Below are 20,329 nucleotides of genomic sequence, written 5' to 3' on the forward strand. Positions count from 1 at the left end.
CTCAAGATGGATCAAATACTTAAATCTAAGACCTGAAACCATAAAAATTCTAGAAGGTAACAGTGGAAAAACCTTTCTAGACATTGGCTTAGGCAAAGAGTTCATGACCAAGAACCAAAAAGCAAATGCAACGAAAACAAACATAAATAGATAGGGCTTAATTAAACTAAAAAGCTTCTGCACAGCAAAAGAAATAATCAGTAGAATAAACAGACAACCCACAGACTGGGGAAAATTTTTGCAATCTATACGTCTGAAAAAGGACTAACACCCAGAATCTACAAGGAACTCAAACAAATCAGCAAGAAAATAACAATCCCATCAAAAATTGGGCTTAGGACATGAATAGACAATTCTCAAAAGATATACCAAAGTCCAACAAACATATGAAAAGGTACTCAACATCAGTAATGATTAGGGAAATGCAAATCAAAACCACAATGTGATACCACCTTACTCCTGCAAGAATGGCCATAATTTAAAAATTAAAAAATAATCGATGTTGGCATGGATGTGGTGAAATGGCAACACTGTTACACCGCTGGTGGGAATGTAAACTAGTACAACCACTATGGAAAACTTTGGAGATTCCTTAAAGAACTAAAATTAGAACTACTATTTGATCCAGCAATCCCATTACTGGGTATCTACCCAGAGGAAAAGAAGTCATTATATGAAAAAGATATTTGTACACACGTTTACAGCAGTACAATTCACAAGTGCAAAAATATGGAACCAGCTCAAATGCCCATCAATCAATGAGTGGATAAAGAAATGTAGTATATATACCATGGAATATTACTCAGCCATAAAAAAGAATGAAATAATGGCATTTGCAGCAACCTGGATGGAGACCATTATTCTAATTGAAGTAACTCACAAATGGAAAACCAAACATGGTATGTTCTCACTGTTAAATGCGAGCTAAGCTATGAGGATGCAAAGACATAAGAATGACACAATGAACTTTGGGGATTCAGGGGAAAGGGTTGCGGGGAGGGGTGAGAGATAAAAGCCTATACATTGGGTACAGTGTACACTGCTCAAGTGATGGATACACCAAAATCTCAGAAATCATCTAAGGAACTTACTCATGTAACCAAACACCTACTGTTCTTAAAAACTTATTGAAATCAAAAACGACAAAATATATTAAAAACAAAGAGAACATTCTGAAGGACCCCAGGAGGAGGTTAGATTAGACTCTAGTTGGCCCAGAAGATGGGACTGAAGATTGAGGTGGGGGCAGGAGGAAAGAGGGAGATCCTTCATTTCCCTTTCCTCCCAATGTCCTTTTATTTTTTTTAAAACTTTTATTTTAGGTTCAGGGGTATATGTGCAAGTTTGTTATATAGGTAAACTCGTGTCATGAAATGACAGATCATTTCCTCACCCGGGTATTAATATTCAGCCTAGTACCCATTAATTATTTTGCCTGATCCTCTCCCTCCTTCCACCCTTCACCCCCAGGTAGGCCCCAGTGTGTGTTCCCCTCTATATGTCCATGTGTTCTAATCATTTAGCTCCTACTTAAAAGTGAGAACATGAGGTATTTGGTTTTCTGCTTCTGTGTTAGTTTGCTAAGGATAATGGCCTCCAGCTCCATTCGTGTTCCTGCAAAGGACATGATCTCATTCTTTTTCATGGCTGCATAGTATTCTGTGGTGTATATGTACTACGTTTTCTTTATCCAGTCTACCATTGAAAGGCATTTAGGTTGATTCTATGCTTTGGTATTGTGAATGGCACTGCAATGAGCATTACTATCCTTTCTTAGTTAAGGGTTTAAAAAAAACCCTGCATATGAAGAGGGCACATTGAGCAAATTGACTAATGAAACTCAATCTCTTATTTCCTGTCCTTAAGAAAAAATTCATTTTTAAATATACTGAAACATCTTCAAAAAAAACAAACAAGCCCTGGCCCCCAACATAGCCCCACATGTTTCTTGCACTTCTGAAGTTATGGCATGTAGCACTGGGTGGGGACAAAGCTGTGAATTAAAATGGCTGGCTGAGAGGCAGAGGCTGAGATGCAGGTGCTGAGATGCAGGTACAGCACTTACCTTCTGCCCTGGGAAGATCCACGTGAACTCCACCTCCACGTCGGGCTCCCCCAGGACAGTGCAGAGCACACTGATGTCGTCCCCACTTTTCACTTTGTTTGAAGAGGCCAAGATGGTTGTTGAGGGAGGGCCACTGGGAACTGGAAGCAAGCAGGAGACAGGCAGAGTGAGACCCTGAGTGTAACCTCGAAAACAAACCTACAGATGCATTCTTTTCCATGGAGAGAGATGGACTTTTCTGCCTTTCTCAAAGCTTCCCGACCAGTGCCAGGACGGTGTGAGCCCACCACTTGGGGCTTCCTCTGAAGCCACCTTTACCTGTTGACCTTGGTGGTCTGGAATGGGGTAGGCACCAGGACTCCCAGGACGGCCTCCAAGCCTGTGATTAGGTGAGGAAGCTCAGAGGTCCATCAGTGGTCATGTGAAGAGAATGAAGAGGTGAGGGGGAAGAAGTCCCTAGGGAAGAAGCAGGTAGGAAGCACTGGGTGGTGGCGTCCACAGGGGTGGCAGGGAGCAGTTAGGTATGTGGCTGACCATCCGCAGAAGAGGAGGAGAAAATCTAAACGTACAGATGTGAAAGATGTTTGCGCATGAGTGCTACCTGGGTCTGCAGTGCCTTTGCCTCATCATGTTTCAGAAGCAGATTTCTTCATTATGGGGAATTCACTCAACAAGCTATTTATTTAGAAATGGGGTCTCTGTCGCCCAGGCTGGAGTGCAGCCACGCGATCTCAGCTCACTGCAAGTTCCGCCTCCTGAGTTCACGCCATTCTCCTGCCTCAGCCTCCCGAGTAGCTGGGACTACAGGCGCCTGCCAACAGTGGTGCAATCATAACTCTCTGCAGCCTCAAACTCCTGCATCCTGTAGGAAAGCTCAAGCCATCCTCCCACCTTAGCCTTCTGAGTAGCTAGGATTAAGGTATGAGCCACTGCACCTGGCTAATTTTTCAATTTTTTTGGTCTATGTTGCCGAGGCTGATCTCCAACTCATGGCCTCAAGCAATTCTCATGCCTTGGCCTCCCAGAGTGCTGGGATTACAGGTGTGTCAACGAGCAATTTTGACGGCAGCCTTGAGCAAGGCTATGTGCTAGAAGGTGGGCCTAGAGCAGGGAGGGAGATGGACCTGATCTCTGAGCCCTCGGAACCTGTATTCTAGCAGAGGGGCCGGACACTGAGTGAGTCATTATATGGTGTTAATTTAAAATGCTGTGTTAAAAGCTATGGAGCAGAAGCCCAGAGTACTCCAAAAGGCCAGAATAGAACAGTCTGAGAGGCAGGAAGGGCTTCCTTGAGGAAGCGCAGTTTGAACTAAAATCTCAAGGCTGAGCTACAAAGACAGGAACAGGAGAAGCAGGGAGGACCAGCAGGCTGGGAATGCCCATGTTCATGGCCCTGGGTGAGAGGTGGTGGCGGAGTGGAGGAGAGCTGGGGAGAGGAGGGGAGGGAGGAGTGAGACCTGGATGGGGAGGAGGACAGAGGTGAGTCCATGTGAGGCCATTCAGGCCACACAGAGGATATGGACTTTGGTTCTGGGAGAAGTGGGAACCTACTGAATGGTTTAATTAGAATCAGGGGCCGGGCACAGTGGCTCACTCCTATAATCTCAGCACTTTGGGAGGCTGAGGTGGGCAGATCACCTGAGGTAAGGAGTTCGAGACCAGCCTGGCCAACATGGTAAAACCCCATCTCTACTAAAAGTACAAAATTAGCTGGGCATGGTGGCGCATGCCTGTAATACCAGATACTGAGCCTGAGACAGGAGAATCACTCGAGCCCAGGAGGTGGAGGTTGCAGTGAGCCGAGATCATGCAACTGCACTCCAGCCTGGGTAACAGAGCAAGCCTCTGTATTTAAAAAAAAAAAAAAAAAAATCAGCTACAGTGTGGAAAATGGAGTAGAGAAAGAAAAGGTGGACATAGGGGAAATGAGAAGGTATTCACATAAGTCCAGGGCAGAGACAATGCTAGCTTGGTCCCTCTTTTGCAGTGAGGATGGAGAGAAACAGTAAGATCTGAAAGAGATTTAATGAAAAAAGTAGAAAGGATCGGGAGGAGATGGGAGGTCAGCTTGGCTTCCAGCTGCAGGCCTGTCCCCTGGGTGAAGCTAGTGCCATCACCAAGGCAGAGAAGGAGGAAGAACCAGGTCCAGGGAGGATGGCACTGGGGCCAGGGATGGCACGCAGAGGATGGAGGACCCCGAAGCATCTCATTGCACACCTGAGGTGGATGGCGGACACGTGGACCTGACGCTCCCAGATCCAGCCACTTCCGTTCACTTGGGAGTTACCAGTGTACAGATGTGAAGCAGGCCCAGGGAGAGAACAAGGAGTGGGAAGGAAGGGTGCCTGGGGGAGCACCAGCATTTCAAAGTTGATAGAAGGCTAAGAGCTGACCAAGAAGAGTGAGAAAGCTGTGGGGGAGGTGGGGGAAGCTGGGAAAAATGGAGCCAGGGCAGGGGCTGTTCCCTGCAGGTGAGGTGGAATCCAGGAGGACAGGGACTGTTTTTAATGGCACGGGGGTCCCCGAGTACCTTGGCAACAGTCGTTTTGGTGGAAGTCAAGGGAGAAGGCCAGATGGGAGTGGGCAGAGGAGTGTGGGAGGCAAGGAAGTGGAGAGGGACATGGAGAGCTCCTTCATTCAGGGACTTGGTTCTAGTGGGGAAGAGCGGTGGGCTCAGCAAAACACTGGGGGAGGTGGAGCAGGGCTGTGAGAGGGATTTGATAACAGGGTGTGAGGGGCATGGCTTGCTGAGTAAGCGCCATGGCTGAGAACACGAGGCATGACAGAACCCAAATTCTAACTTCAGAGAGCAGCTCACTCTTGGGGCTACTGATCGCCTCGACAGGGTGCCTGAGAAGCTCCACTGCAGGGAATGGACTCTGCCCACACACACCACTCATCCCTGGTCAAGGTGAGAGTTCTCAGAGAGACTAAAGTCACCTTTGAGGGACTACAGTGCCAAAAGAGAAACTATTTCCCCTCCTCCCTTGCAAAGCTGGCAAAGGGGTGCTTCACTCCAGAAAGGCGAGGGAGGGGCCTCAGAGAACTGCTTGCCAAGGAAGGCGGGGGGTGTTGTGGCGTTCTGCAACACAACTGCTCCTAGCCTGCCCCTATGCCATCAGCTCGGGGCAAAAGAGCCCTGGACAAGATGGCAGGGTGGGGAACTTAGAGAGGTAAAGAGGGCCTAGACCGTGTCTCCACTGTACGTTCTGGTGGCCACGTGCTCTGGAATCAGGTGATCAGAGGGACACAGAGATGTCAGGACCCCAGGCTCTCTCAGCCATGCTGCAGCTCAGAGCAAACAAGTTCATACAAGCAGAGGCAGCTTCCAGCTGAGGGTCCAGGAGAAGGCGAGGCTGCATGGGACAGGGCCTAGGACACCAAGGCGGCTTGTGACAGGTGAGTCCCTATCACTGGTGACAAAGCATTGCAGTCACTATCTGTTCCCATCAGGCTCACAGACAACAAGCCAGGTCAGCATTTATTACCAAGGACAGCCAGCTCTTGGGCTCTGACCTCTCTCACTTACTTCCCCTAACCTGCTGCCCCAGCAGGGAAGGGAGGGGAGGGGAGCAGAGGGGACAGTGGCCTCCAACTCAGAGGTGCTGGACTCACCATGGAGCCTGCATGTGAAAGGAAGAGCAGAAAGCAAGCTTGGATCAATTGCTGGGACTGAAGATTTTAAACAAACGGTCTTAGAAACCAGAAAGAGGCTGTCTTACGCACCCAGCAAGCCTGTTGGATGTCAAAAGGAAACTCGACATGACAAACAGATCTGCCTACCCTCAAGAAAAGGGGGATTCAACACAATGGAATGGATGGCAGTTGCCAGGGAAAAAAGTATTTCATGTATAAATGCCCTGAAATGAAACTCCTCACTAAAATGGCCACATTAAAAGAAGTAGTTCCAATTTTAATTGAGAGACTGATCATGTTTCAGTTCTGTCAAGAGGAAGGAAGTAAGGGCAATTGGAAGAGAATGAGGCGGGAATGTGAGGACTCCAAGTGTTCTGTGCACATTGGGGAAAGCAGAAGAAAGACAGGACAAAACGCAGAGGACACCAGGCAGGTTAGAGGAGAGATGGGGGATTCATGGCCACGCCCTCTACCCACCCATGGGAGTGTCCCAATAGCTCTTAACTCTCCGGGAACAGGCATGGGGAGAAGGTTAGTTGTGTTCCTCCAGGATGGTTCTGTCCTGGACAGGAGAGGGGAGTACAGAGAGGAGGGCGTGCAGGGGGTGGGTAGTGAGTACTGATGTGGTGGGACCCAGGATCTAAGCCTCGTGGGTGGGGAGGGCAGAAAGCCCTCGGGAACAGGGGGGTGCAGGTGAGGACTGCGGTTGAGGGAGTCATTAAACACAGAACCCTGGGAAAGTACAAGCCTGTGTCACTGGAGCTGGGGTCAGCCCCGGTGGTTGCTGTCACAGTGGTTGTGGTTGACATTTCACATTGTGATGAGGGTGGGAATATCCGAGGTGGAACGGATGAGGGGTCCATGAACCTGGCCAGTGGGTTCCAAGTCGATATCAAAGTCACCCTAAAAATGGAGTGACAAGCAGGGCCATGAACCAAGTGCCAAAATGTTCAATGAATGCATGGGAGTGACAGGAAAGGAAATGAGAATGCTGGTGGAGCCCCCAAACAGCAGAGGTTCCCAACAGAAGGGCAGAGAATGAGAGTTGGCAGGGGGGAATGGGTACAAGAAAGATGCCAGCCTTGAGATGCCAGTGAACAGTGTCCTTAGGAGACAGCAGATTCGAGTTAAGACCAAGAGGCTGGGAGGATGCTCTAAAGGAGTTTGGGGACATAGAAGACCTGCTGATCAAACACAGAGGCAGCACCAGAGTGAACAATGGAAGGATTTGGCTGGAATGGAGAAGAGGGGTTTTTGGTCAGGGTCACAGCAAGGAAGGAGAACATGCATCCTAGAAGTGGTGGGACAGAAGGGAAGCCTTTTTAAGAACAGCGTAAGTGGGCCGAGCATGGTGGCTCACACCTGTAATCTCGGCACTCTGGGAAGCTGAGATCGAAGGATTGTTTAAGCCCAGGAGTTCGAGACCAGCCCAGGCAAGGTAGGGAGACCTCTTCCTTATTGGAAAAAAAAAAAAAACAAAAAACCTAGCAGGGCATGGTGGCTCATACCTGTGGTTCCACCTACTCAGGAGGTTAAGGAGGGAGGGTCGCTTCAGCCCAGGGCTTTAATGCTGCAGTGAGAAAATGGTTGTGCCACTGCATTCCAGCCCGGGCAACAAAACGGGACCCTGTCTCAGGAAAAAAGAGAAAAAAAAACAACAATCCAACAACAATGAAACAAAAGGCTCTCATGGAGCTACCTTATTCCATCTGCAGGCAGGGAACAGCAGTACGTGAAACTGACCAAGGGAGTGACTAGAATCTAGGCAGGGGTGGCCAGGCTTACCCGCCACGTAGAGCAGCTGGTACTTGACGGAGATCTGAGATCTGCCCCCGGCCTCCGCCCTGCAGTAAACCACACCCTGGTGCTCGGAATGAGGTTGCAGATACACAAAGCCCCGCTTCATGTCATAAACAATGTCCGTTCCATTGGCTGGTATCTCCTTGGCTGGGAATTCCCTGTGGAGCGTGACTTTGGCCGACAGCACGGTCACCCGGCAAGGAACCACAGCCTGTCTGTCCGGGTTCAAGTAGACAACATCGAAGTATCTGGGAGAAGGTACAAAGAGTTCTCCTTTCTCTGCAAAGGGAAGACACAGGCTTATTCACTCCGGAGACGCAAAGTAAAAGCGCCCTTAAGGATTCTGGCAACATGCTGTGAATACTGAGTCCTTAGGAGGAGGAAAGGCTGGGGTTCCTTTTTTCACTTGAACGCTTTTCATTTTTTGGAAGAATGATTTTACTTCCTGTCTCCTTAAAGAAAACAGAAGGCTGGGCGCGGTGGCTCACGCCTGTAATCCCAGCACTTTGGGAGGCCGAGGCAGGCGGATCACAAGGTCAGGAGATCGAGACCATCCTGGCTAACACAGTGAAACCCTGTCTCTACTAAAAATACAAAAAATTAGCTGGGCTTGGTGGCGGGCGCCTGTAGTCCCAGCTACTCGGAGAGGCTGAGGCAGGAGAATGGCGTGAACCCGGGAGGCGGAGCTTGCAGTGAGCCGAGATTGCGCCACTGCACTCCAGCCTGGGCGACAGAGCGAGACTCCGTCTCAAAAAATAAAAAATAAAAGAAAACAGAAAAGGTATCAATTCAAGCCCAAATGAGGCCCATGGATTACCACCATGAGGAAGCAAGGAACAAGATTTAAGTTAAGGTTTAACATATTAACCTTTAACAAGTTAAAATTTAACATGCCCAGCCTTACTTCTTATACTATAGTACGTACTTTGAAGTAAGTGACCATACTAGTTGCTTTAAAAATATACTTGCAATCTGGCCAGGCGTGGTGGCTCATGCCTGTAATCTTAGCACTTTGGGAGGCTGAGGTGGGTGGATCGCCTGAGCTCAGGAGTTCGAGACCAGCCTGGGCAACATGGTGAAACCCCATCTCTACTAAAAATACAAAAAAAATTAGCTGAGTATGGTGGCACACACCTATAGTCCGAGCTACATGGGAGGCTGAGAATTGCTTGAACCCAGGAGGCAGCAGAGGTTGCAGTGAGCCGAGATTATGCCATTGCCCTCCAGCCTGGGCAATAGAGTAAGGTTGTGTCTCAAAAAAAAAAAAAAAAAATTGCAATCAGTAGCTTCCATCAACAAAAAATGTGTTAAAGTTCATTTTAATAATTATAGATTACATATGTCCCCTGAAAATGTATTTATATCCATTCATGTAGATGACACACATATTACTTAAAGAAGACTAAGCACATTGGATTTTAGATTTCCAGAAAAAATCAAGTTAATAAGCTGTAAACTACATCCAAATTACAGCAAACTCAATATTTAGGAAAGCACTTATTAATGTGATTTTATGATTGTAAGTTTTAAACCCTTAGCAGTTGTAAAACCTTGAAACCATCTGTTGCTTGTGGGTGGAGAAATCAGCCTCACAGCCACAGTCAGTAACTGCCAGCCAGGAAGCATTTCCCAGCACATCAGAGCTCCGCTGGGAACCCCAGCACAATGACAGTATCCTCAGCCTGTCCTCACACAGCCCAGAGGACCTGGCGCCTGCCAAAGTTAGTGGAGGGGAATGGTGTGGGCTTGAAGGAGGAGCCCATCGGTCTCAGGTCTGCTCTCGGCTTGGCCAGCACCTGGCTGGGAATCTTCAGCCAGTCTCTTACCTCCTCCCATTTCCTCTGAAATTACTCTGCCTGATTCTTTAAGCTCAGATGATGGCATTTTTGTCTTACTGAAATGGGAGAAACGAGGACTGGCCTACCGATTCTGTCCTTAGGCAAGAAACTCTGGACTGGGCTTTTGGGGGTATTTTTGTTGGTGCTGGTGGCTTTTCTGTTTTGGCGTGGTACATTAAATCCTTTGTTTTTCTGGATCATTCTGTGAGCAAATATTGTAGCAGTTGCAAAGAGAAATCTTCAGAGCTAGTGATACCCCAATACATATTACATGCTTTCTTGTGTTTTCCCCACAATGTTCCTGAAATAAATGATTTTTCCTGCCTTTCTCCACGACTTGCCTTCTTTGTGTCACAGTTAGATGGTGTTTTAGGTTGGGGGCAGAATTCCTGGACACATCGTCAAATGGTTCAAAAGCCAAGAGTTCTTGGGCTATGAGCACCAAGTTCACTAACATGGAGATCCTTCCTCCTGACTCTAAGACGAGGGAAGACTATAGCATGGCTCAGAGAGTCTCCGTGTTTTACATGGGTTTCCATCAGGCTGGAAGGTCTGTGCTACTTCATAAGAAATTGGCTTTCAGGCTTAGGTAAGGGGCACCTTTGTCACTGTTGTGCCCAATGTTCATGTGTTCACACAGAGTCCGTCTACATGACCTCGGAGGCATTATTTTATTTCCTCATGCTTCAGTGTCCACATTTGTCAAGAGAAGAATCTGGAGTGGGTAATATTAAAGATGTTTTCTTAGCAGTAACACTTTAGGATTTTATGATTGCAAGATTTCGAGGCAACTTTTGTTTTAAGAGTGTGTAATCTGAACCGATAAGCAAAGCCGTGAGTCGAATAAGTGAACCGTGTGAATTTAAGAACACAAAAATATCTTCTTGTATTTTTATTTTTATTTTTTGAGACAGGGTCTCACTCCGTTGCCCAGGCTGGAGTGCAATGGCACCATCATGACTTACTGCAGTTTCAACCTCCAAGGCTCAAATGATCCTCCCACCTCAGCCTACTGAGTAGCTGGGACTACAGGCAGTGCCACCATGCCTGTCTAATTTTTTATTTTTTAGTTTTTGTAGAGTCAGGGTCTCACTATGTTGCCCAGGCTGGTCTCAAACTCCTGGACTCAAGCAATCCTCCTGCCTTGGCCTCCCAAAGTGCTGAGATTACAGGCATGAGCCAATGTTCCCAGCCTTACTTCTTATACTATAATACATACTGTGAAATAAGTGACCACACCAGTTGCTTTAAAAATATGTTTGCAATCCGTAGCTTCCATCACACCAACGAAGTGTTGAAGTTCATTTTAATAATTTTAGATTACACATGTCCCCTGCAAATGTATTTATGTCCACTCATCTAGAAGACAAATGTTTTACTTAAAGAAAACTAAACACATGGGATTTTAGATTAAAAAAAAAAAAAAACTCGGCCAGGTGCAGTGGCTCACGCCTGTAATCCCAGCACTCTGGGAGGCCGAGGCAGGCGGATCATGAGGTCAGGAGATCGAGACCCTCCTGGACAACATGGTGAAACCCCATCTCTACTAAAAATACAAAGATTAGTTGGGCACTGTGGCGCATGCCTGTAATCCCAGCTACTCGGGAGGCTGAGGCAGGAGAATCGCTTGAACCAGGGAGTCTGAGGTTGCAGTGAGCTGAGATGGTGCCACTGCACTCCAATCTGGCGACAGAGCGAGATTGTCTCAAAAAAAAAAAAAAATTCAAGTGAACAAGCTATAAACTAAATCCAAATTACAGCAAATTCAATATTTTGAGACAGTCTCACTCCATCACCCAGGCTGGAGTGCATTGGTGCAATCTCGGCTCACTGCAACTTTGACTCACTGCCTCCTGGGTGTAAGCAGTTCTTGTGCCTCAGCCTCCCTGGTAGCTGGAATTAGAGGCGTGTGCCACCATGCCCAGCTAATTTTTGTATTTTAGTACAGAGGGAGTTTCCCCATGTTGGTCAGGCTGGTCTTGAACTCCTGACCTCAAGTGATCCGCCTGCCTCGGCTTCCCAAAGTGCTAGGGGATTATAGGCATGAGCCACTGCGCCCAGCCAGGAAAGTACTTATTAATGTGGTTTTCCTACACATAAAAATCACAGCCTCAGCCTTTTACTGTGAGAAAGCCCTGCTGCTGGTAATGTTCTCATCCTTGATCTGGCTGGCAATTATATGTGCCTGTTTGCTTAAGGATAATTTATTGAGCTGTATACTGAGAATCTGAATGTTTTTCTTTACATATGTTATACTCCAACAAAAAGTGAAAGAGAAGCAGGGAAAACCTTCCAAGAGCCTCATGGATCAAGATGAAAGAGGAAATATATACGGCAATTATTTAATCACAAATTGCACGCTAACAGCAGTCAGTCCCCCAAAAGAAGCTTCAGTGTTTTTAATCAAACTCTAGGAAACATACAAACATAATGAATGACAAACATTTCTCCACATGGGTAGCCAGGAAACATATGTTCTGAAAGAATCCTGAGCCAGCAGTGAGAACCTCAGCCTCTGTAACAGCCCATCTTGGTTTTTCAAACCTATCCATGCTTGAAAAGAAAAACTGCTAAACCCTATAGTGAAAATCCAACTGGACTCCTAGTTTAGTGTTGATAAGTAAGAAAAAATAAATGATGTAACACATTAGGTCATCTCCCTTTTTGATCAAAGTTTCTTGACAGTTGGAATAAATATATTTTAGTTTTTCTTTGGTTCCCAAAATTAGTTCAGTTAAAAAAAAAAAAAAAAAAAAAAAGGATCTGCCTCCAAAACTCAAAGAGAGCCCATAATTATTTATTTATTTTTTTTTTTTTTTCTGAAACTAAGTCTTGCCCTGTCACCCAGGTTGGAGTGCAGTGGTGCGATCTTGACTCACTGCAACCGCCGCTTCCCAGATTCAGGCGATTCTCCTGCTTCAGCCTCCTGAGTAGCTGGGAGCACAAGTGTGGACTACCAGGCCCTCCTTATTTTTGTAGAGATGGGATTTCTCCATGTTGGCCAGGCTGGTCTCCAATTCCTGACCTCAGGTGATCCACCCACCGTGGCCTTCCAAAGTGCTAGACTGCAGGTATGAGCCACCATGCCTGGCCGAAAGCCCATGATATTAATAGGATATTCTGCCCAAGTGAAGCCTTCAGTTCAAAACCTCGACCAATACTTTGGGAAGACACAACAGTGCTAATCTTGGCAAAGATTCTTCCTTCTGCAACTTGAAATGTGCAATCAGTCATTGTCTTGAATAACAGACTTCTATTCATCTTAGTTGGTTGCCTTTTCCACTGTTGCTTCACAGCATGGTATAATACAAAGGGCACATGGACAATCTTGTGTAGCGAGTTCCAAAATGAAGATCCAAAGAGATTGCCTGTGAACAATTATCAGCAATTCTCCTGACAACACCAGTTATGCGAGCTAGAATCTGGCTATCAGTCCATCCTTCACCTTGTCCTACAAAAGGTTCAAGGCAGTAAAAACACTGGATCCTGGGTCAGGAAAACAGGTTTGGCTCCTTATTGTGCCACTACAGTTCCTGGAACACTGAGGCTCAGCATGAGCATTAGTACTTTTAGTATTTTGGAAATAATAAGATAATAAAATAGCTTTTGCTTATTTCCCAGGGATGTTGTGGAATGAAATTGATAGAGGCAGAGGCAGAAAACTCTCCTAAGCAGATACGGGAAGGTCCTTAGAGAACCTCTGACTTACCAAGGTCATTGTGCACAGAGGTCTTGCCTAAACACGCCCCCAGTGAAAAATTCCATCCCTTAACACACGTGCAGTAAGGGAAATAAATCAACGTGGAATGACTCAGATTAAGGGCCTGCATGTACACTGAAACGATGGGATGGAGCCGCCAGGAATTCACGCCTTTTACGAACAGGGAACCCAGCCCAACCGGGGGAACGCAGAAGCCCTTGTATTCAACTGTGTAGAGAGCAACCTGCAACCTGCTTTCAGGACCCCTCTTTTTGCTGAGAGCTTTCCTTTTCGCATAATAAATTCTACTCCACTCACTCTTTTAAGTGTCTGTGTGCCTAAGTTTTCCTGGCATGAGACAAGAACTTGGATCTCTGAACTAAGGAGTAAAAAGTCTGTATCAAAATAGACACATGTGCTTCTAGAACTGCAGCATACCCTAATAATGCATCTTCTTGCCAGAGAGGAGTTATTTGGGCAGGAAAGGACAAATACATAAGATTGTACTAAAACATTCTTTAATGGTCAGGGCATAACATCATTTGGGTCATAGGTCTATGTCTAGGTCTAGGTCTAGGTCTGAAAGGTACACGGATTCAGGGCAGAGAGAAATTTCATGAAAGTCCCTGCCCAGGCACTAAGAAAGGATTCTGGTTTCACTTGAAATGTCTTGGACAAAAATAGGACTGGGGTGGATTTGTAAGATTCCTGAAAGCTTTTACTGACTTCTGAAACTTGTTGGAGAACTTCATCCCCTAAACTTCAGAACTTAGAGAACATTAAAGAAGAAAGAGGCTGAGCAGTTATACTGCACACCAGTTTCTCAAAATGCAAGCTCCACCTTCCAGAAACATACTTTGCACTGCAGAGAAGAGTTCTCCACTCTGACCTGAACATTTTCAGGCAGTCCACTGAGGCTCAGGGACAGGGACTGGAGACCCAAGAGCCACAATCTTTGGGAATCTTGACCCCAAAATCTCAGCTCATAGTATTCATAAGAACAAACGGGGCTGAGCACAATGGCTCATGCCCGTAACTAAAGCACTTTGGGAAACCAAAGCAGGAGGATAGCTTGAGCTCAGGAGTTCGAGACCAGCCTGGGTAACACAGTGAGACCTCACTTCTACCGAAAAATCAAAAAAACAAAATAATAAAAAAGACAAATGGGAGGAGGTCTTTAGTGAAGCATCCTATGGAGTTTCCAAAAAGAAGATGGTCATAGGTTCTGAGAACACAGTGATGAAAGTCAACAGCAGCACTGTCCAATAGAACTTTCTGTGATAAAGGAAATGTTCTCTCTCTGTGCTATCTAGTACAATAACCATTAGCCACGTGCTACAGTTGAGCACTTGAAACGTGGCAAGTGCAGTGAGAAATTGTTTTTAATTTTATTTCATTTTAATTTTCATTTAAGTAGCCACACGTGTCTAGTGGTCACCGTATCGGGGAGTGCAGGGACAGACCCTGGAACCAAATGGTTTGTGTTGAAATCCTGTCACCACCACTTACTTTCTGTGTGACCTTAAGGACTTATTTAATTACTCTAAACCTCAACTTTCCCATCTGAAAAAAAAAATAGGAATAATAATAGTATTTGCCCTGAAGGGTTATGGTAAGACTTACATGAAATAACTGATGTAAAGCATTTAGCCCAGAGCCTGGCAAACAGGAAGTGCTCTGATTGTCATTATTTGCTATTTGGCATGCAGTGGGGGAAACTTCAGCTCTCAGCCCAGTCCAGAAGTTTGAAGAGTTCCATTAATGCACCAAGTGTTTTACCTGTAAAAAAGATGTAGGTGGAGCCCGTTTTGGCCTCGTCCTTCCTGCAGATGTAGCCGCTGCAGAGCTGCCCCCAGCAGCTGAATTCACCCGTGTCCGCCGAGGTGGAGTTGACCAGAGTCAACTGGCCGTAGCGCTCATTCTGCTTGACACTAGGAATAAAAGAGACATGAACTGAAAGCAGGTCAGACCTGGCTAGGGCCCTCCAGCTGTCACACTCGGCTCCACTGTTCTCTGGGCAGACTTGACCCAATCTTTCTCCAGTGTCACAAAGTAACATAAGAATGTATAATAATAAAAAATAATAATAAAAACAAAAAAAGAAATCAGGAAAAAAATGACATTTTTACATTTTAAAGTTCATTCTAAAACAATTTGAGCAACATGATGGATTATTCGGCTTTTCAATATAATACAATGAGGTAAATGTTTTTTGCAACAATTCAAAAAATTTTATTCATAACCATATTTCTTGATTTTACTACTTTTTTTCAGATTTTATGCAGTGATCAAATACATAGAAACGTTAATCGTGAAAATGCAGTATTATACATTTGTCAAAACTCAAGGAATGAGCAATACAAGATGTGAACCCTAACTTAAACTATGGACTTTAGCTAATAATGATGTATCAATATTGGTACATCAGTTGTCAAAAATGTACCACATTACCGTAAGAAATTAATAAATGGAAAACTGTGTGCAGGAGGGGAGGAGGTCAATGGGCACCCTGTATCTTTTTCTCCATTTCTCTGAAACCTAAAACCACCCTAAAAAACAAAATCTATCACTAAAAACTGCAATATTGTTTTAAGAAAATAATATGATTTTCACCATACATTGCTACATATTTTAATAAACCAATGTGTCACCACTAAAATAAATTTTAAAAAAAGAATGTGTTTGGCAGTGGTTCATGCCCATAATCCCAGTGTTTTGAGAGGCCAAGATGGGAGGATAACTTGAGGCCAGGAGTTTGAGACCAACCTGGGCAACATAGCAAGACCCCATTTTTACAAAAATTAAACAATGATCCTGGCATGATGGCTGACTCCTGTGGTCCTAGCTACTTGGTAGGCTAAGGCAGGAAGATGGCTTGACCACAAGAATTTGAGATTCCAGTGAGTCAAGATCATGCCATTGCACTCCAGCCTGGGTGACAGAGCAAGACCGTGTCTCTAAAAAATAAAGAGTACGTTTCTGATAAACGGGTGTGTGGGGGAAGCAGAGAGAAAAGCCTCTCCTCAAACGAAATAATAAATGTCAAAGAGAATTCCTCTTCTTGGAGAACATAATTGTCCTCACACCTAGGGTTTCCTTACGTAAAATCATTGGTGCAATAGCTATGCAGCCTCAGAAGCTCAGCCAGAAAGCCTTGGGCTGGTGGTTTGCTTTCAGCCTGTGTCTCATGAATTCATTTATAAGCAGCCAACATGAATGAAAGCACACAGCATTATCCAAAATCCAAAATCCCTTTCATCAATAAAGATAAGTCTCCGCATTAACTCTTGGAATCTTAGACATGCTACATTATCATGTTAAAACCAAAAACTTTCTTTTAGGAAAAAAATGCATTGGCTGATAAAGGTCCTGAGCCCAAAGTATGCATGCAGCCCACTTCTAATCAAGTATTTAAAGCGTTTGGGCATTTGGGCTTTTCCTCTGACCTTACTCTATTATTTCTTCTTTTATTTTTCTTCCTTATCTTTTGTATTTTGTTATCTTGTTGCATGGCAAATATATTTGCAAACCCCTTCAGTTTCTTTCTGAAACGAAGAGGGGCATACATATTTATTATTAAACACTAGCATTAGCCAATTTCGATGGTAATTAATTCTATTATATCGTGGCAGAAATCCAGAGGCATCAGATTGATCATCCTCACACTGGAGGTTCCCCGGAGGCTGAGAGCCTCAGCACATAGGGGCACCAAAATAAGCAGTTTTAATCTGAGGACTCATCTCAAATATCCAAATGCTTCGCTCTTCTGAGATCCACATACTTTTATGATGTAGTTGAGATTCTCCAGTTTATCCTGCAGCAGTATCAATACCGTGACCAGTTTACATTTAGCATAGGGCAAAATGTCAGGTGAGTTGGTCCTGAACGCAGCCCTGTTCTGATTCACTGCGGAATAGCTTGTTTTGTCCACCAGTTCTGCCAAGTGGTGCTTCTGTACTCCCATGCCATCACCTGCCTCCTTTACCCTGAACGGAAATCTCTCCTCCTTCAGGAAGCTTCTAATTAGAATTGACTCTCAGGAATCTCCCCACTTTTGCCTGACATAATTGACTTCCTTGTTCTCTGCCCTTCGGATACCCCTGGCTTCCTGTCGTTACACTAGATGGTACAAGCTTTGAGGCAGGGACTGAACCGTATTTGTTTTATATTCTCTAAGCAACACATCTGTGCAGAGTACACAGTAAGGACTCCCTAAACATGAGTGAATTGAGTTAAATCAGTGATGGAAAAGGAAAGAACCTGGAGAGGCAGGCATCCAGCTCCCTGTTTTGCAGAGGGGGAAACTGAGTCTTAGCGGAAATGACTTCCCTGAAACCCACAGCTTGTGAACCATGTGTGAGCAAGTCTTCGTTAAGTCAGTTAAGTATGTTCTGAATACCACTCTTTAGATAAGAAAATACATACAAAGCCCTTCATGCAATGCCTGGTTCACTGTATTATCCCAATTATATCTTAATTACAGATGAGTAGTAGTAATCATGAATATTACTATAGCCATGACAAAATAGTACACATGCAGCACTGGTGATAGTTAGCACAGCAAATAAAAAATGGTGGACCTAGGCCTGGTGCAGTGGTTCATGCCTATAATCCCAACACTTTGGGAGGCTGAGGCAGGAGGATCAGTTGAGCTCAGGAGTTCACGACCAGCTTGGGCAACAGAGCAAAACCCCGTATCTACAAAAAATTAAACATTAGCCAGGCATGGTAGTGTGCATGTAGTCCTAGCTACTCAGGAGGCTGATGTGGGAGGATCTCTTGAGCCCAGGAGGTCAAGGCTGCAATGAGCTATGATCCCACCACTGTACTCCAGCCTAGGCGACAGAGCAAAACCCTGACTTAAAAAATAAAAAAAAATTTTTTAAAATGGAAAGATCAAAGCTAGTTTTAAGGATGAAGCTAGATTTCAGCAGATTAAGAAAAAAAAAAAGAAAAGGCAAGGGAAAATGAAGGCAGTAGTCTCCCCATGTGGACAATAATTTCTGGCCACATTCCTGTAGAGCTCAGAACAAGGGTAACAAAATCAGCAGGCAATCAGTAAATTCACTGCGCTTCTTCTCTGGGCCGAGCATTTGCTAGCATTGTAGTGATAGGAAGTATAAGATGCCATTCCTACTGGGAAAGTAATTAGGCAAGTAAAAAATTAACACTTGGGAATAACCCTACCACCAGTGTGCAATCTGCATGCTGTATCTTTAGTAGGTTTGGGGGTGGAAGGAAGGAAACGCATTGGAAAACAGTTCTGCATTTTTCCACCCCCTCTTCTATGCAAACAATATAAAACAGGAAACAAATTATTTAGTAGGATTACAGTTTAAATGCCTGGATTTAGAATATCCATTTCTACCCATGGTATCTCATCGTCTAGGCAGCAGGCGACGCAAGGGGTTGGAAGTGACCGAGGGCCTCTGGAGGCTGAGTCCCTGTCATGAAAGGGAGACAAGGGTTCCCTGAGCCCTTCAGAGCCAGCGTCTGTAGAGAGACGCTTCATCAAAGACCCTTCCTTTCTGTGTAACCGCTGACCACCACCCCCAGGGATGGAAGAAGTGGAGAATGGGGAGTTTAAGTGGAGCAAAAAGAAGGTGTCATGACCAAGTGCCAGGAAAAAGTGTCCTAAGAGAAGCAGAATTCACATTAACAGGAAGCAGCTCTGAACACGCCAACATATCACCTTGCCTCTGGCCTTTTCTTTCTAAACTAGGAGTTCTAGCCCTGACCCGTAGAGATCTCAGTGATGGCCAAGTCCATGTTTCAAAGTGAATGTGTTCAAATTTTAAGACCCTGTGTATGTGTATGTGTGTATGTCTTCCAACACGCTCCCCTGGCCTTAACACACACACAGTCTTGCTCCCATCAGTGGAGGCCTGAAGCTTCCTGCATTTAGCCCAGGCTGCTCTCTCCTGGGGGTGGCCTAAGTCATGAGATGGCACAGAAGAGGGAGCTGACAGTCCTCAGATATAGGGACCGGTGCAGTGGCCAGGTAACAGTAGTGGGGTCCATTTCCTGTCTGTCCCCGTGAAGACTCTGCAAGCCAAGGGCAGGGGTGAGCCCTGGGTTACAAGATAATGATTCATTGGTATTATACCCATACATACTTAATGAGTACAAAATAAATGGGAGGTGCTGGAGAGGACAGGAGGGATGCAATGATGTCTAGAGAAGTCCCTGTTTGAGACTTCTCCTACACAACGTGCCATGAGAACTCCAAGGAGAGTAACCAGCAAGAGCCTCTAGGCCAAGAGGGTCTTGGTAGAAAGGAAGGATGTCAACATGCACAAATCGAGGGCATGCATTCCGAGGGAAGGAGATCTCCAGAGAGATGAAAAAAGGCAGGATTGTGCAGAACAAAGAGATGTTTTTCTGGACCACAAGTCGGCTGAAGACCGTGGTGAAAGCCATAAAATCATGGACTTGGGCCAGGCGCGGTGGTTCACGCCTGTAATCCCAGCATTTTGGGAGGCCAAGGTGGGTGGATCACGAGGTCAGGAGATTGAGACCATCCTGGCCAACATGGTGCAACTGCATCTGTACTGAAAATACAAAAATTAGCTGGGCGTGGTGGTGCATGCCTGTAGTCACAGCTACTGGGGAGGCTGAGGCAGGACAATCGCTTGAACCTGGGAGGCGGAGGTTGCAGTGAGTTGACATTGCGCCACTGCACTCCGGCCTGGTGACAGAGCAAGGCTCCACCTTAAAAATAAATAAATAAATAATAACAATAATAAAATAAAATCATGGACTTTGGAATCCTACTGACCAGATTCAAATCCCGGCTCCACCATGACCTTCAGAGTCCTTCGCTACGGCTCGTCTTCCACAATCTGGCTTAACCTACTCTTCAGACTTGTAGTAACAACAATGATAGCTAATGCTTATGGAGTGCAGGCATGCTGCCAAGCTCTGTAAACAAGTTCAGGACTTAGAACAGCATCTGCCACAGAGAAGTGCTCAATACATCTCATTTATTTATTTATTTGGAGACAGGGTCTCGCTCTCTTGCCCAGGCTTTGAGTACAGTGGTGCAATCATAGCTCATTACAGCCTCAAACTCCTAGGCTTAAGGGATCCTCCCACGTTGGCCTCCTGAGTAGCTGGCATGTGCCACCATATCCAGCTAATTTTTTAGATCTTTTTTGTAGAGACAGGGTCTTGCTGTGTTGCCCAGGCTAGTCTTGAATTCCTGGCCTCACGCAATCTCCCACCACAGCCTCCCCAAGTGCTGGGATTACAGGCATGAGCCACCACACCCAGACTCAATACATTTTAGAA

At 45.5% G+C, this 20,329-nt stretch overlaps 1 protein-coding gene across 1 annotated transcript in view; it reads right to left on the minus strand.

Annotated features, from left to right (window-relative positions):
• The window catches only part of PDGFRL (platelet derived growth factor receptor like), a 63,512-nt gene that overhangs the window by 6,806 nt on the left and 36,377 nt on the right, over nucleotides 1-20,329 (minus strand). Inside the window, exons 3-5 of the mRNA XM_055287178.2 lie at nucleotides 14,819-14,970; nucleotides 7,487-7,780; nucleotides 2,066-2,205 (exon numbers count right to left, since the gene is read on the minus strand). Coding sequence (XP_055143153.1) covers nucleotides 2,066-2,205; nucleotides 7,487-7,780; nucleotides 14,819-14,970 — 586 coding nt within the window. The remainder of the gene's footprint in view (nucleotides 1-2,065; nucleotides 2,206-7,486; nucleotides 7,781-14,818; nucleotides 14,971-20,329) is intronic.

The sequence above is a fragment of the Symphalangus syndactylus genome, chromosome 1, assembly GCF_028878055.3.
Source record: "Symphalangus syndactylus isolate Jambi chromosome 1, NHGRI_mSymSyn1-v2.1_pri, whole genome shotgun sequence".
Taxonomy (NCBI): Eukaryota; Metazoa; Chordata; class Mammalia; order Primates; family Hylobatidae; genus Symphalangus; species Symphalangus syndactylus.